Below are 15,610 nucleotides of genomic sequence, written 5' to 3' on the forward strand. Positions count from 1 at the left end.
GTCAGACGCTCAACCGACTGAGCCACCCAGGTGCCCTGCTTTCATTCTTTTCCACAATCTCCCCAGCCCAGTCACCTGAGCCACCATCCCCAGCTCCTCCTGGGACAGGCATGGGGATATCTATCCTCATAGCTGAGTTCAGGGTAGTCACTGATCATGACCTTGATCTGGGGTCTTGGGGAAGGTCCTAGCCTGGAGGTGGAGGGCCAGGATACTCATAAGTCTCCAAACTAACCCAGAGCCTTGCCACCTAAAGTGGGTTCCACAGAACCACCTTGTTAGAAAAGTAAAATTCCAGCCATAGCCCCAGACCTTCTGAACCAATCAGCATTTTAATATGATCTCCAGGAGGTTCATGTGCCTGTTGCAATGTGAGAAGCACCGGGTGAGAACAAGCCATTTTACCTCTACCAGCCTCAGTTTCCCTATAGGAATGGAGGGGGCAGAAGATCTCTGACTTTTTTTGCTTTTTTTTTAAATAGACTCCATGCCCAATATGGGGCTTGAACTCACCACCCTGAGATCAGGAGTCACTTGCTCTACCGACTGAGCCAGCCAGGGATCCCAGATCTTTGACTTCTTTGCCACAGCTAACACACTGGGAGCCAGGCCTCTGGCATGACCTGTCCTGTGGGACTATATGCATTTTGTAGTGGATTGTGGAAAGTGCAATTCTGATTCCAGCAAGGTTGGGGAAGCAATCAACACCTCTCCCGTTCGGTCTGACTCACCCCTCTCCTCTCTGCCTGAGACCCAGGGCTGGGGCAACTTCACAGGTCCTGGGATGCAGCCAATTCAATTCAATCCACTTCAGCAACATTGATTAAGCACCTTGTGTGTGTACCGGGCTCTGTAGCAGTGAATCTCCACCTTGACTGTACATTAGAATCATCCAGGGTGCTTTTATAAACTACTGATGCTGCGCCCCACCCTGTGCCACTGGGATCAGTTTGCGCGTGAGTACTTCTAAATGTGCCTCAAGCCATGATAATGCACAGCCTGGCGGAGAAGACTGGTCAGAAGTAAGGGAGCAGTCTATCCTAAATCCTGCCCGGGCCACCTCCCCAGTCGCTGCTTCCTTTTAGGTCAGCCAGCTGCAGCAGTTCTGTGGTGAGCCAGAGGCAATCATCAGGAAATTCCCTGGATATCATAACCCGTGACAGCAACATCTAATTAATCATCAACTATGTAACATGATCCTGACCCATAACGAAGGGACCTGCTGAGCCTTTGGAAACCTGTCTACTGGCCTTCTCCAGACAATTCCTTCCAGATTCAGGTATCCGTGCCCGAGGATCCCAGGCTGATGGGGGCCCAGCTCTCCTCCCAGGCTGGTAAGTGGGAGCCCTAAGTTTGGTCTGCAAGGGATGCAAGAGGCAGAGGGGAGGCTGTGGAACCTTGGGCGAGTCAGTTTTTCCTAGGGCCTCAGTTTCTTCATCTTCAGGCTGGGGCCAAGGCGATTCACCTTGCCTGACAGCTTATAGGGCTGTCAGAAGCACAGACCAAAAGGTTGCCAGGCACAGTAGTTCTCTGAGAGCCTCACCTGAGACCACAGCGTTCCCTTGGTGTGCAGGGGCAGGAGAGAGAGAATCTGCTTTTACTGCCAGAGATCCAGACTGCATCTCAGAACCCTGCTCCCTCCCAGGCAGAGAGCCTGGAGTCTCAGCCCTTGGCTCCCTAAGGGCACCAAAGGCTCACATACCAGCAGCAGGTACTGCCCCGAGCTTGGGGGGCAGGGAGGTGGTAAGGACGGTGGGGGCCAAGCTTCTGTTGCTGCTGCTGCTGCTGTGGCAACTGTGTCTGGATTCCAGGTCATGGTGGTGCCATGAAGGAGGCAGCAAGGAGTGTGGGGGGCAGGAGTGGGGCCCCAGCTCCTCCACTCCTGGCTGTGAAGATGTGCAGAACCACCCCAACTCAGTTCCCTCTGGGTGCTTCCCTGCAGGTTGTGGGAGGAGTGAAAGAAGCTGTAAGGGTTAACAGGTGCCTGGCACCCAAGAGGCGTGGTGACTGGAGGGGTGGTGATGAAGAAGGTGATAGAGATCTGGGGAGGTCCTTGCTGAGCAGGGGGCTGACCCTCAGTTACTTAGATTCCAAGAGACTTACTGCCAAGATTTTCTTTGAATCTACCTGGGGGGTGTGGTGGGGGGAGGGGAGGCATGCAAAAGTCACGATGCCTACCCAGGGGGGCAGTCAGCTCCTCATACTCAGGATCTCCAGGCAGGTACCTGGAGACTGCAGGTCTTGGCTGACCATGCATATCGATCCCATTGGTGGATAAGGAGACCTATACCCAGTGGGGCAGTGACCTGCATAGGTGACCAACAGAGCGGGGACTAGAATCTGGGTATCAGACATGGCTGCCCTCCTCAGAGCTCCTGCAGTGACTCTGCAGTAGGCCCAAAGACAAGTCCATCCGATGTCAGGGCCCTCGGCTCTGACTCCTGGTCACCCACCGTCCGTGCCTACTTGGGGACTCCCCTTTGCTTGTGCATAGCCTCCAGGGAAAGGCATCTGGGCAGACTATCAGGAAGGGAGGGAGAGATTAGGGTATTCCAGGAAGGGGTGACATGCAGGGGATGTGGGTGAGGGAGGGGTGAGCTTGGATAGCAGGACCCTGTGAGCGGGGTTCAGAGGTCCCCAAGGCCAGAGTGAGTGCTTGTTCCTAATGCCTCAGTGAGGGGAACCATGGAACTACGATATGCTTGCCTCTGGCCTGAATCCATCGGAAACAGATTGACTATGACCTCAAGGGTGTCCCTTGTGCCTGACCAGATTGAGTGTTGCACCTTGTGACCCGTTGGAATCTTGCAGGCTTGTGAGTAATCAGAGGAGCAGAGCTGGAGAAGCTGATGAGATCTGGGAGGGGAGGGGCCTTGCTCTTTTGGGTTAGGTTCAGGCTCAAGTCTGGACTGAATTCCCTTTTTTTTTTTTTTAGTGTTTATTTATTTTTGAGAGAGAGACAGAGACAGAGCATAAGCAGAGGAGGGGCAGCGAGAGAGGGAGACAGAGAATCTGAAGCAGGCTCCAGGATCCGAGCGATCAGCACAGAGCCGAATGTGGGGCTCAAACTCACAAACTGTGAGATCATGCCCTGAGCCGATGCTCAACCGACTGAGCCACCCAGGCTCCTGCTGATTGAATTCGCTATTTTCAGCTTCCCTCCTCTAACCAAGAAAGAACAGGACAAGAGGGGGGTAAGGGAGGAGAGCAGTTCTGGCTCAGGAAGCTCACCAGCTTCCTCCAGGCTCAGGCCTGAGGCTTGAGAGGAAAGGCTGCCCAGTAGGGAACTTCCCCTCCCGACTGCCAAGTGGAGCGGGGTCGGGAAGTCCCCGGATTTCAAAGCTCAGCCCTGGGCCTTGGCTGGCCCAGCCCACCATTCTGACACCCCGCCCCCGCCACAACCTGGGACTCCCTCTCTAGCCTGTGCCTCCCCACCTGGCTCTGTGGGGGAGCTGTTGGACCCCTTTCTCTCCTAGGAAAAGGAAGTCACCCTCACTGGGGGCCACGGCCTTCACAAATGATGCAGGTTTTCTGTGGGACAATCATAAAGTCAGACAAACAGAGAGGAAAACAGCTGCAATACCAGGACCCATCTGCCAGAGCTGAGCACCATTAGCAGACCCATCTCCTTTCAGGTTGTTTCTAGATACAGGGAGAATATATGTGTGTGTGTTAAACATATGTGTCGAACAAAACCTGGATCATATTATGTATACTATTTCTAACACCTGCTCTTTCTAGTTAATGCCAATAACTGTGACTAGGTATTTAGAGCCGGTACATGTAGGCGTGATTTTACAACATCCCTCCGGGAGGGGAACTGAGGGGGGGAATTCACAGTGGGAATTCAGATCCCAGACATGCAAAGTGTGCTCCTCACCAGGCTCTAATCAGGTCTCTGGGGGCTCCCTGGATGAGGGCAGGGGCAATGGCCCCGGGGAGATGCGGGGGTGGGGGGCGGAGATAGCTCTGGGGAGCAAATGAGTCCGGATCCAGACCACACTGACGTCACCATCCCCCCACCCCCCCCCCCATCTCCGCAGACACCAAGGCGCCCCAGGAGACACTGCGCTTCCACCCTGAGGCCAAGGGCGCGCAGGTGCGTCTAGACGCCCAGCGGTGCACTGCGCGCAGGAACGCCACGTTCCACGACGGCATCGTGTTCAGCCAGCGGCCGGTGCTTCCCGGGGAGCGGGTGGCGGTCCGCGTGGTGTGGCACGAGGGCGGCTGGTGCGGCGGGCTCCGCGTGGGCTTCACGCGCCTGGACCCCGCGCGGGTGTCCGCGCCCAGCCTGCCACCCTTCGTGTGCCCGGACCTGGAGCTGCAGAGCCCGACATGGGCGGCCATGCTACCCGAGGGCTGCGCGCTGGCGGGGGACGTGGTCTGCTTCTGGGTGAACCGCAGGGGCCGGCTCTTCGTCAGGGTCAACTCGGGCCCCCGGCTGCTGCTGCGCAAGGGCGTGCTCATGGGCGCCCCCCTCTGGGCCGTGATGGACGTGTACGGGACCACCAAGGCCATCAAGCTACTGGGTGAGACAATCCGCGAGGACCCGGGCACCGCCCCTCGGGTGGCTCGGGTGGTACTGCGTCCCCATCCAGAGCCGTGGGGGGAGCCTTTCATCTTTTCCTATACGGTCAGTTTTACGTCACTGGCACTGGAGACGCCAGATGGACAAGACCCCAGTCAAAGGGAGGGCAGCCTTGTCCCTAGGGAATGCTATGACTAGCACTCCAAACATCTGTCAAAGGGCTGTTTCACAAAAGGAGAGGTCGGGGGCTGGGTTTTGCTGCCTTAGTAGGAGTTCAGGGGAGTCAAGCGTGGCAAGCAAAGGGAACAGAAGTGTAAGCGGTTAGTTAGAGATGCACAGGAAGACTGCCTGTGGGGGCAGAGTGAGCCGTCCAGTCAATGAGTGGGGAAACCGTAACCATCCCTCTAGCCACCTGAAAGGAGAGTGGACTTGAGGGAGAGTGGATACAGGAAACATCTATAGAAAGAAATACTGGCATTCCTGTGCTTGTTGTCCCCCGGCCTACACAAGCAGTCCATTTCCTCTTCCCCCACCCCTACCGTTTATAAAATCCCTTGTCACAGTGGCTGAAGTCTCGCCCCTGGGACGCCTGATTGGGTAGGTCTGGTGTAGAGCCAAGCACCTGTTTTCCCCACCTCCTGGGGGATTTTAATGCACATCCGGGTTTATGAAGGTGGGTAACACTGAGGGTCTCCAGTCAGGCGGCGGCACCAGGGCAAAGGGGAGATGTTTAAAGGAAGGGTGGTTTTAGGAAAAAGTGTTGACAGCTTCACAAATTCTCTGCTGGGGTGAACTGGGGAAGGGGTGGCTGGGGCCATAAGATCAGCGGGGAGCTCCAGCACTGCAAGCAAGCAGGTGGGACTCTTTCAAGGGCCTGGTAGGGTGGAAGCACCTGGGCTTTGCTTTCCTGGGTCCTGAGTTTCCCTCTCTCCCTCAGATCCCACAGCCAGTGCCTTCCCCTCAACCGTGCCACGGGCCCTCATCGATGAGTCTCTGCAGCCGGAAGGTGAGTGGCTTCCCCGAGCCCAGCGAGCCAGGGACAGGCTCCCCAGGACTCTAGCACCAGAGGCCCCCACCCCCACCCCAGGGAGGCCCCAGCTCTGGGAACTGGCTAAAATCCTTCCGAGTCCCACGAAGTCTCCCACGGGCTTTAGGCCAAAAGATTTGGCTCTGCCTGCTAGAAACCTAAAAGCAATTTAATAGCTTTGCCTTCTAGAACATTGGCTAACTTTTCAAGTTACAAGAGCACATTCGTGAACAAATGACGTTGTTTTGTCCCCGCTTGAAAAAGCAGTCCATGTTCGTAATAAAAGTTTTGCCAAACAGAAAGAAAATAAATATTAGAGGATAAATAAGGAAGTAAAAAAAAAAAATCACCACTGCCTCTTAGGGGGATTTCCTCCTACTATTTTGTAGTCATATATCTATGAGGAATTGTGCTGTTTTCCTTTTTTTTCCAAGTTGGAATTTTATGATATATATGTATGTGCAGTATGGTTTTCTTCCCATTTCTTTTCATTTGGTTATGTTGTGAGCATTTTCTCATTAATAGTCAAAATAGGCCTGCCTGGTTTTCTGTCCTGTGGTTATAGCATGAGTAGGCTGCCCGTGCTTTGCCCCCACGTGCCCCAACTCGTGTTGTCCCCTTTCCCAGCCACAGCAGGAGAGGAATGTGCCATCTGTTTCCACCACGCTGCCAACACCTACCTGGTTCCCTGCGGCCACACACACTTCTGCAGCTACTGTGCCTTGCGGGTCTTCAGGGACTTGGCCAAATGCCCTGTATGTCGCTGGGAGATCAAGGCGGTGGTCCCAGCGTGGGGCCCTCCCATTCTGAGGACTGGGGAGGGCCTCCTGATGCAGGTAGCAAATTGAATCTAGCTCTGAGCCAGAGGGAGGAGGTGCAGCCCCACCTCCATTCTGGAGAAGAGTCAGAAAAGCTGGTCATCAACAAGAGATGGGGGCAGGGAGGCTCTTTCCCCCTCCCCAACAGGTTGGGGTCCGTGGAGCAAGGAGGAGCCCCTTTTTCTGCCCACACCAGAACTCCCTTCCTAGTGGGGTTCCTGTAGAAAGTGGCTCAGCAGTGGGCCAGCAGCCTTCTGGTCCCCCCCTGCTTGGCTCCAAGTTCATTTGTGCCCAGGGCTTGCCAAGGCTTTTGGCTGGCCACCTGGTCCAGCCACCATAGACCTAGCAATCGTGGTCCGTGTAGGTCACATCCATGAGAAGGGCCTTTATATAGAGATGAGACAGCCTGATCCCTAGTTTCGTAGCTGGGGAAGTTAAGGTAACTGCATGTATCTGGTGAAATCCCAGCCCACCCCTGGGTATTGAGGAGCCTGGACCAGACACACAGAGGCATCTGGGTGGAATGTTTACAGTCCCGTGTGGAAGCTGGGTGACCTCTGACAAATCCTCCATAAAGTGGATAGGAGAGACCTGCTTGCCTGCCTTGCAGGGTGATTGTGAGGTTCCAGTGAGATCGCGTTTCTGAAGAGATTTCCGCACATGAGACTATGCTGTCGTTGCTATGCCTTTGTCCTTGCCAAATTCTGAGGTGTCAAAATAAAGTTTGTCTTTTGGGAATGATTTGCAATGAATATGTCCTCTTTGCCACAGTCAGGGGGAGTGGATGGAGCTGTGGCCTGTCGGGATGCTAGGGCATTGGGGAACCCTCTGTCCTCTCCGGATACACCCTAGGCTTGCGGTGGACTGGGTGGGACTTGGGCATTCAGGTCTGTGGACTTTATTCTGCTGAGCACGTGAAGGGGACGGTCCTACACTCCCAGGCCTGAAGTCACAGCCGGGCTTTGCCCCTGCCACCCTTGACTTTGGGGGGACTTCCAGGAGGTTCTGACTCCTGAACGAAGGGAGGAGTTGACCCAAGAGCCCACCTCAGCAGGTGCTTGTGGCGGGGGCAAGCCATACCTGATACTTTGCTGCTGTTCTTGTACCGTGACCAGTGGGGAGGTATCTCCCGAGAGAGAGGACTAAAAAGGCAGTTCCGACTATTGTGCTCAGACTTGTAATGATGCTTCATCAACCGCCTCCCTACCCACACCATTGCCAGCCAGTGGGTCAGTGCGTTGGGTTTGGTGAGAATGGTGTAGCTCACACTCTGGAGTCGGATCCCCTCTCCACCACTCGTGAGTGGTCTAATTTTGGTCATGGGCCTTGATTTCTGCGAGCCTCAGTTCCTTCATCTGTAAAGTGGAAATAAGATCATTGTGTTTGCTGGCGTGTGTGAGAATAGTGAGTATGAAACTTGTACCTTAGATGAAATACTCAAAATACAGCATCTCCCTTCTCCTGGAAAAGGCATCTCCCAGGAGAAGCAGCCAAGAGGTCAGTGGGCGAGGCGTCAGGGATCCGGGTGTGAGTCCTGACAGCTTACTGAGTTTTACCAAGGGCCCCCATGTCACCCCGGTTATTTTGGAATAATTCCTGCAGATCCTTTTTTCGTCTTTTTAAGTGTCCTTTTGTTGTTAAATCCAGACACCTCCAAGGCAGGGGCATTACTTTAATCGTATTTCCAGGGAATACCTTCTTCGTAGTTAACCCCTAAGCAAGCCTGGTCTTAGAACGGATCTGTAACCGGAGCAGGGAGACTTCTGCAATGGCGGAGTAAGGAGTTCTGTAAATCCATTCCTCCATAAAAGCAACAAAAATATTGGCAAGATTGTAAAAAATCAACTTTTTCTAGAACTCTAGCTATTCACCAAAGCCTAACAACAGTCTGACGAGGGGTTTATCCAAGAGAAACTGCTCAGGTTTGGTAAGAACAGTGGGGTTTGTGGGGTATTGACTTGGCCTACTGCCATGCCTCTAGTCCCAGCTCCATAGCAGCCTTAAAAACCAGCAGCCTGGAAGCTCTTAAGGGGACAGATTGGGTTAGGAACATCTCAGAAAGTTCTATCACCCAAACATCATCACTATTTGACCTGAATGGCAATTCATTGGAAAAGCTTGATTTATGGGGTGTTGTCATTACTTAATCCAACTTGGAGCTCTCTACTCAGGAAAACCCCTATTCCCAGGGCATTTGTCAAATATAATCAGCTTCAGTTGCTTAACATCACAGCTACCTAAGACTGAGATACCAGTTGGGGCAAACATGAGCCCGGCCAAAAATTTAAAAGGAAGACCTGAGAAGATAAATGTTCACAGGGGACTTTGAAAAACTCTGGTATATTTCTGGGGATCTGAATGACTGCGTGCATGGTCTGGAAAGGCCTGAGAGGGCCCCAGTCTCTCACTTCTGGCTTCCCTTGAGGTGCTGTGCAAGCAGAAAGTAAACAGTAAGACAGAGTTGTAAATTGCCTGAGCATTGAAGGCATGCCTCAACCCACAGAGCTCCTTGGCAAAGAGTGGAAGATTTATAGCTCAAGGCATTTAAGGGAATCTCTGTCCAGTCATTAGCTGACTATTAAGCTAACTGAGTGGAGACATCAGTGGCTGCATGCTACAAGGAATATAGACCTTACAGGAGCACCGGGGTGGCTCAGTCGGTTAAGCGTCTGGCTTCGGCTCAGGTCACGATCTCACGGTTGGTGGGTTCAAGCCCCCGCGTCAGGCTCTGTGCTGACAGCTCAGAGCCAGGAGCCTGCTTCAGATTCTGTGTCTCCCTCTCGCTCTGCCCCTACCCCAACTCATGCTCTGTTTCATTCTGTCTCAAAAATAAATACACATTAAAAAAAATAAAAAATAAAAAAAAGTAGACCTTACAGAACTTGTCCCAGAAAGTCACTAAACAAATGGATACACAAACAACAGTAGCAACGAACCCCGGCAGGGGTGGTGGTGGTGGTGGTGTCATATTCAGAGTTGCCAGATGATATTATCTAGAGGATCTGGTTTTCAAAATAAATTTAAAAAAAAAATTTTTTTTTTAACATTTATTTTTTTTTGAGACAGAGAGAGAGCATGAACAGGGAGGGTCAGAGAAAGAGGGAGACACAGAATCCGAACAAGGCTCCAGGCTCTGAGCTGTCAGCACAGAGCCCAACACAGGGCTCGAACTCACGGACCGCGAGATCATGACCTGAGCCGAAGTCGGCCGCTTAACCGACTGAGCCACCCAGGCACCCCTAGGAGGATCTGGTTTTCAAAAGGAAAAATAAATCTCTCTCTCTCTCTCTATCTGTATATATATAACCTGAAAAGAAACAGGAAAGTATGGCCCATACACAGGAAAAAAATCAGTCACTAGAAACTGCCCCTGAAGAAGGCTAGATGTTGAACTTGCTAGACAAAGATTTTATTTATTTTTCTTAGTTTAATTTTTCTTTGTCTTTTTTTTCTTCTTCTTCTTCTTCTTTTTTTTTTTTTTTAGTTAACACACAGTGTTATATTCGTTTCAGGTGTACAATATAGTGATTCACCAATTCTATACATTACTCAGTGCTCATCATGATAAATGTGCTCTTCACCCCTTCGCCTGTTTCAGCCATCCCCCTACCCACCTCTCCTCTGGTAACCAGTTTGTTTGTTCTCTGTAGTTAAGAGTCTGTTTCTCGCTTTGTCTTTCTCGCCCTCGTTTCTCCTTTGTTGATTAAATTCCACATATGAGTGAAATCATATAGTATTTGTCTTTCCCTGACTTTTTTCCCTTAGCATTATACTCTCCAGCTCCATCTGTGTCATTGCAAATGGGAAGACTTCATTCTTTTTTATGGCTGAACAATATTCCATTGTATATGTAAACCACATCTTCTTTATCCGGTCATCTATCAATGGACTCTTGGGCTGCTTCCATAATTTGCCTATTATAAATATTGCTGCAATAAACATAGGGTTGCCTATATCCTTTTGAATTCAGTGTTTTTGTATTCCTTGGTTAAATATTCAGTAGTGTGATTGCTGGATTGTAGTGTAGTTCTTTTTTTTTTTTTTTTTTAATTTTTTTTTAACGTTTATTTATTTTTGAGACAGAGAGAGACAGAGCATGAACGGGGGAGGGTCAGAGAGAGAGGGAGACACAGAATCTGAAACAGGCTCCAGGCTCTGAGTAGTCAGCACAGAGCCCAACGCGGGGCTCGAACTCATGAACCGTTAGATCATGACCTGAGCCGAAGTCGGCCGCTTAACCGACTGAGCCACCCAGGCGCCCCTGTAGTTCTCTTTTTAATTTTTTGAGGAATCTTCATTACTGCCCCACAATGGCAGTGGCTATGCCAGTTTGCACTCCCCCCTCCAACACTGCACAAGAGTTCCTGTTTCTCCACATCCTTGCCAACACTTGTTTCTTATGGTTTTGATTTTAGCCATTCTGACAAGTGTGAGGTGGTATCTCATGATAGGTTTGATTTGCATTCCCCTTATGATGAGTGATGTTGAGCATCTTATCATGTGTCTGTTGGCCACCTGTATTAGACAGAGACTCACATGAGCTATTATAAATCTGTTCAAAAAGGGGCGCCTGGCAGTCGGTTAAGCGTCCGACTTCGGCCAGGTCACGATCTCGTGGTCCGTGAGTTCGAGCCCCGCGTCAGGCTCTGGGCTGATGGCTCGGAGCCTGGAGCCTGTTTCTGATTCTGTGTCTCCCTCTCTCTCTGCCCCTCCCCCGTTCATGCTCTGTCTCTCTCTGTCCCAAAAATAAATTTAAAAAAAACGTTGAAAAAAAAATTTTTAAAAAAGGGGCGCCTGGGTGGCTCAGTCGGTTAAGCGTCCGACTTCAGCTCAGGTCACGATCTCGCGGTCCGTGAGTTCGAGCCCCGCGTCGGGCTCTGGGCTAATGGCTCAGAGCCTGGAGCCTGCTTCCAATTCTGTGTCTCCCTCTCTTTCTGCCCCTCCCCCGTTCATGCTCTGTCTCTCTCTGTCTCAAAAAGAAATAAAATGTTAAAATAAATAAATAAATAAATAAATAAATAAATAAATCTGTTCAAAGTATTAAAGGAAACTGTCCAAAGAATTAAAGGAAAGTGTGCTACCAGTGTCTCACCAGGTAGAGAACCTCAGTAGGGAGATAGAAATTATAAAAAGCAACCATGGGCGCTTGGGTGGCTCAGCCGGTTAAGTGTCTGGTTTCGGCTCAGGTCATGATCTCACTGTTCATGGGTTTGAACCCCGAGTCAGGCTCTGTGCTGAATGCTTGCTCAGAGCCTGGAGCCTGTTCCCATATTCTGTGTCTCGTCTCTCTCTGCCCCTCCCCCGCTCGCCCTCTATCTCACTTTGCCTCTCAAAAATAAATGTAATAAAAAAATTTTTTAAAACCCAACCAAATAGAAATTCTTTTTAATTAATTAATTAATTATTTTTAAAAATTTACATCCAAGTTAGTTAGCATACAGTGCAACAATGATTTCAGGAGTAGATTCCTTAATGCCCCTTACCCCCCCCCCTTAGCCCATCCCCCCGTCCCACAACCCCTCCAGCAACCCTCTGTTTGTTCTCTATATTTAAGAATCTCTTATATTTTGTCCCTCTCCCTGTTTTTATATTATTTTTGCTTCCCTTCACTTATGTTCATCTGTTTTGTATCTTATATGAGTGAAGTCATATGATATTTGTCCTTCTCTGACTAATTTCGCTTAGCACAATATTCTCTAGTTCCATCCATGTAGTTGCAAAATGGCAAGATTTCATTCTTTTTGATTGCTGAGTAATACTCCATTGTGTATATATACCACATCTTCTTTATCCATTCATCCATCGATGGACATTTGGGCTCTTTCCGTACTTTGGCTATTGTTGACAGTGCTGCTATAAACATGGGGGTGCATGTGTCCCTTCGAAACATGGGGGTGCATGTGTCCCTTCAAAACAGCACACCTGTATCCCTTGGATAAATGCCTAGTAGTGCAATTGCTAGGTTGTAGGGTAGTTCTATTTTTAGTTTTTTGAGGAAATTCCTTACTGTTTTCCAGAGTGGCTGCACCAGTTTGCATTCCCATGTAACAAGTATTTATATGGTATTAATGTCAGCCAGTAAAAATAGTACCTTACATTTAGGGGAAAAGCCGTTGTAATGACAATAGATTTCTCATCAGAAACCATGGGGGCCACAAGGAAGTGTCACATTTTTCAAGGGCAGGGGAAAAAAAACTATCAGTTCAGAATTTTATGTCCAGAGAAATGACCCTTCAGGAATGAAGAGGAAATCAAGATCTTCTCAGATGAAGGAAAACTAAGAGAATTCGTCACCAGCAAACCTAAAGGAATGACAAAAAGAAGTTCCCCAAACAGAAAAATCAGTAATTATAGAAGAAGGAATCTTGGAACATGAGAAAGGAAGAAAGAATAAGGGAAGAATACAAATGCAATGAGGTCTAAGAGCACAAAGGAGAATGCAGTAGCATAGGAGATTCGCACAATATGCCTGGTGGTCATTCTCAGCTGCTCCATTCGTATAGAGCTTCCCTGATGCCCGTGAGCACTGAGCTCCCTTGGACCCATAATCCATGGGTTTTTGGCAAGACTCAAAGCGAGTACAAGTACAAGGTTGTTGCCAGGAAGCAGCTGCCCAGCCTGGGACTACATTCTGAACCTTCACCGAAGGAATGTGAGAGAGCACAGTAGGTGCTATATCTGCTCTGAGGCTCCTCTCTTCCCCAATGTACTTCTTGCGTGCAGAGGACACTTGAGATTCTAGGGAATGGTCAAAACATAAGACAGAAGGTGAGCTAACCAGGAATCACAGCATTGGACTGTAATGTGGATGAAAACGGAACCTCTGTTGTGCCAAACCACTGAAATCATGGGCTTTATTCGCTACTGCAATTTGTGTTTCCTTGGAGTTTATATCTTTGCAGAATCACAGCACATGACTTTTCCATTTAATAGGCAATATTTAAATCCGAAGTAATTTATTTTTATATCATTTGCTGAGCAAATGTCTCACATGTGTCTTTTGATAGAATTTATTTTATTTAATTGGTAGCTTGATTTTTTTTTGCCATCATGTTCTGTGCTTGTGCATGTTTACCACATTTGATGTGCACAAGGTATTTTAAAGAACAATATGAGAAAATATTTGACCTCAGAGCAGTGGTGGCCTTTTAAAACAAGATACAAAAAAACCAAGGCAATGAAGGGGAGACTGGCAAGTTTGATTACATACAGATTGTTAAAAAGCGCTACTTTGCCAAAAGATACCATAAATGAAACTGAAAGGCAAGTTAACCATTAGGAAATAGGGTATTTCAGCATATATAACAGAATGGATTGATATCCAAGTATATACAGCATTCACTCCTACAATCTATAAGAAAATCACAAATAGCTCTCCATGCAAGTACCTAAGGTCACATACAGGGAAATCAATCCAAGCATCCAATGAACATGTGATAGACGATCTTGTTCACCAAGGTCTGGGAAATGCAAATGAAGGCAGCAATAAAATGCCAACAGAATGGAAATTGATTGAACAAAAAAATTTGTGACATCGTCTACTGAAATTTAAAGTATTCAGGGGTGCCTGGGTGGCTCAGTCGGTTAAGCGTCTGACTTCGGCTCAGGTCACAATCTCGCGGTATGTGAGTTCGAGCCCCGCATCGGGCTCTGTGCTGACTGCTCAGAGCCTGGAGCCTGTTTCAGATTCTGTGTCTCCCTCTCTCTCTGACCCTCCCCCGTTCATGCTCTGTCTCTCTCTGTCTCTCTCTGTCTCAAAAATGAATAAAATGTTAAAAAAAATATATATATATATATAAAATAAAATAAAATAAAGTATTCATAACCTATTGCCCCAGTTTTATTTATTCTAGAATATCACTCACACTGGTGAGATGGAAAGTCACTGGATTAAAGCAAATGGAGGAGTGTGTGGGTGAGCTTATATTAATTAGGGTTTATCGACTTGGGGAACATTGTACCATGGTTACAAAGGACAAGTTATCATGATATTTCTGACATACGGAATGTGACATATAGTCAGTTTAATGTATGTAAAAATATATCAAGTGTGTGTGTGTATTAGTCAATGCATAGTAAAGGATCTAGAAGGATAAGAGAGGTAACCCTGAGGAAAGGAGTGGGGTAGTGGAAACTTGACTGAGAAAAATTTAAATTTAACTGCAATATTAAGCTTTTTCTTTTTTTTTTTTAACAATGAGAATGAGTTTCTATATCAGTTAAAAAAATAAAAATAGTTGCTTTGGTAAATAATCTGGTAGTTCCTCAAAAAGTTAAACATAGTTATGCGACTCAGCAATTTCACTCGTAGGTATACACCCTAGAGAATTGAAATCATATGTCCACACAAAAACTTGTATACAAGTGTTGATAGCAGGATTATTCATAGTAGCCCCAAAGTGGAAAACAACCCAAATGTCCACCAGCTGATGAATGGATAAACAAAATGTGGTATATCTATACAATGGGATAGTCTTTCACCATAAAAAAGGGCTGAAGTGATGGGGCGCCTGGGTGCCTCCTCCACTTAAGCGTCCAACTTTGGCTCAGGTTATGTTCTCATGGTTCGTGGGTTCAAGCCCTGTGTTGGGCTCTGGGCTGAAAAGGCAGAGCCTGCTTGGGATTGTCTCTCCTCCTCTTTCTCTGCTTGTACCCCACCTGTGCTTTCTCTCTCACTCTCAAAATAAAAAAAAAAAACTTAAAAAAAAAGAGAGAGATAAAATGCTGATGCATGCTACAACATGGATGAATCTTGAAAGCATACGAAGAGCAGGAAGCCACTCATAAAGGCCACATATTGTGTGACAGAAGAGGCAAATCCACAAAGACAGAAAGTAAATCAGCAGGTGCCATGGCTGGGGACAGGGAGGATTGGGGAGTGACAGCTAAGGGGTACAAGTTTTCTTTTTGGGGTGAGGAAAATGGTCTAAAATTGATTGTACTGGTGGTTGCACTCCTTTGTGAATATACTAACAACCACTGAGCTGAGCTGCACAGTTTAGAGTGTGGATAGCATGGAATGTGGATTATACCTCAGCGTAAAAATGTTGCAAAAAAACTGGGGCACCTGGGTGGCTCAGTGGGTTAAGCGTCTGACTTCAGCTCAGGTCATGATCTCACAGTTTATGATTCAAGCCCCACGTCAGGCCCTGGGGTGACTGCTCAGAGCCTGGAGCCTGCTTTGGATTCTGTGTCTCTCTCTCTCTGCCCCTGTCCACTTACTCTCTGTCTCTCAAG

At 48.5% G+C, this 15,610-nt stretch overlaps 1 protein-coding gene across 2 annotated transcripts; it reads left to right on the plus strand.

Moving 5' to 3' along the window:
* Window positions 1–1,159: 1,159 nt before the first annotated feature.
* On the plus strand, window positions 1,160–6,520 carry NEURL3 (neuralized E3 ubiquitin protein ligase 3). 2 transcript variants are annotated; one of them, XM_078444766.2, is made up of 5 exons: window positions 1,160–1,334; window positions 1,574–1,711; window positions 4,044–4,529; window positions 5,466–5,534; window positions 6,183–6,520. In XM_078444766.2, the coding sequence occupies exons 1-5, from the start codon at window positions 1,307–1,309 to the stop codon at window positions 6,401–6,403; spliced, it is 942 nt and encodes a 313-aa protein (XP_078300892.2). In that variant the 5' UTR covers window positions 1,160–1,306; the 3' UTR covers window positions 6,404–6,520. The 2 variants fall into 2 exon arrangements, with proteins under 2 accessions (XP_078300892.2, XP_078300893.2); XM_078444767.2 differs by lacking the exon at window positions 1,574–1,711 and having other exon boundaries at window positions 1,168–1,334.
* The last annotated feature ends 9,090 nt before the right edge of the window (window positions 6,521–15,610 follow it).

The sequence above is a fragment of the Panthera onca genome, chromosome A3 (assembly GCF_046562875.1).
Source record: "Panthera onca isolate mPanOnc1 chromosome A3, mPanOnc1 haplotype 2, whole genome shotgun sequence".
NCBI lineage: Eukaryota > Metazoa > Chordata > Mammalia > Carnivora > Felidae > Panthera > Panthera onca.

Coding starts and splice junctions, on each gene's coding strand:
- NEURL3 (XM_078444766.2), top strand. CDS start 1,307: ATGGGGGCCCAGCTCTCCTCCCAGGCTG. Junction 4,530..5,465: donor CAAGGCCATCAAGCTACTGG/GTGAGACAATCC, acceptor TCTCTCCCTCAG/ATCCCACAGCCAGTGCCTTC. Junction 5,535..6,182: donor TGAGTCTCTGCAGCCGGAAG/GTGAGTGGCTTC, acceptor CCCCTTTCCCAG/CCACAGCAGGAGAGGAATGT.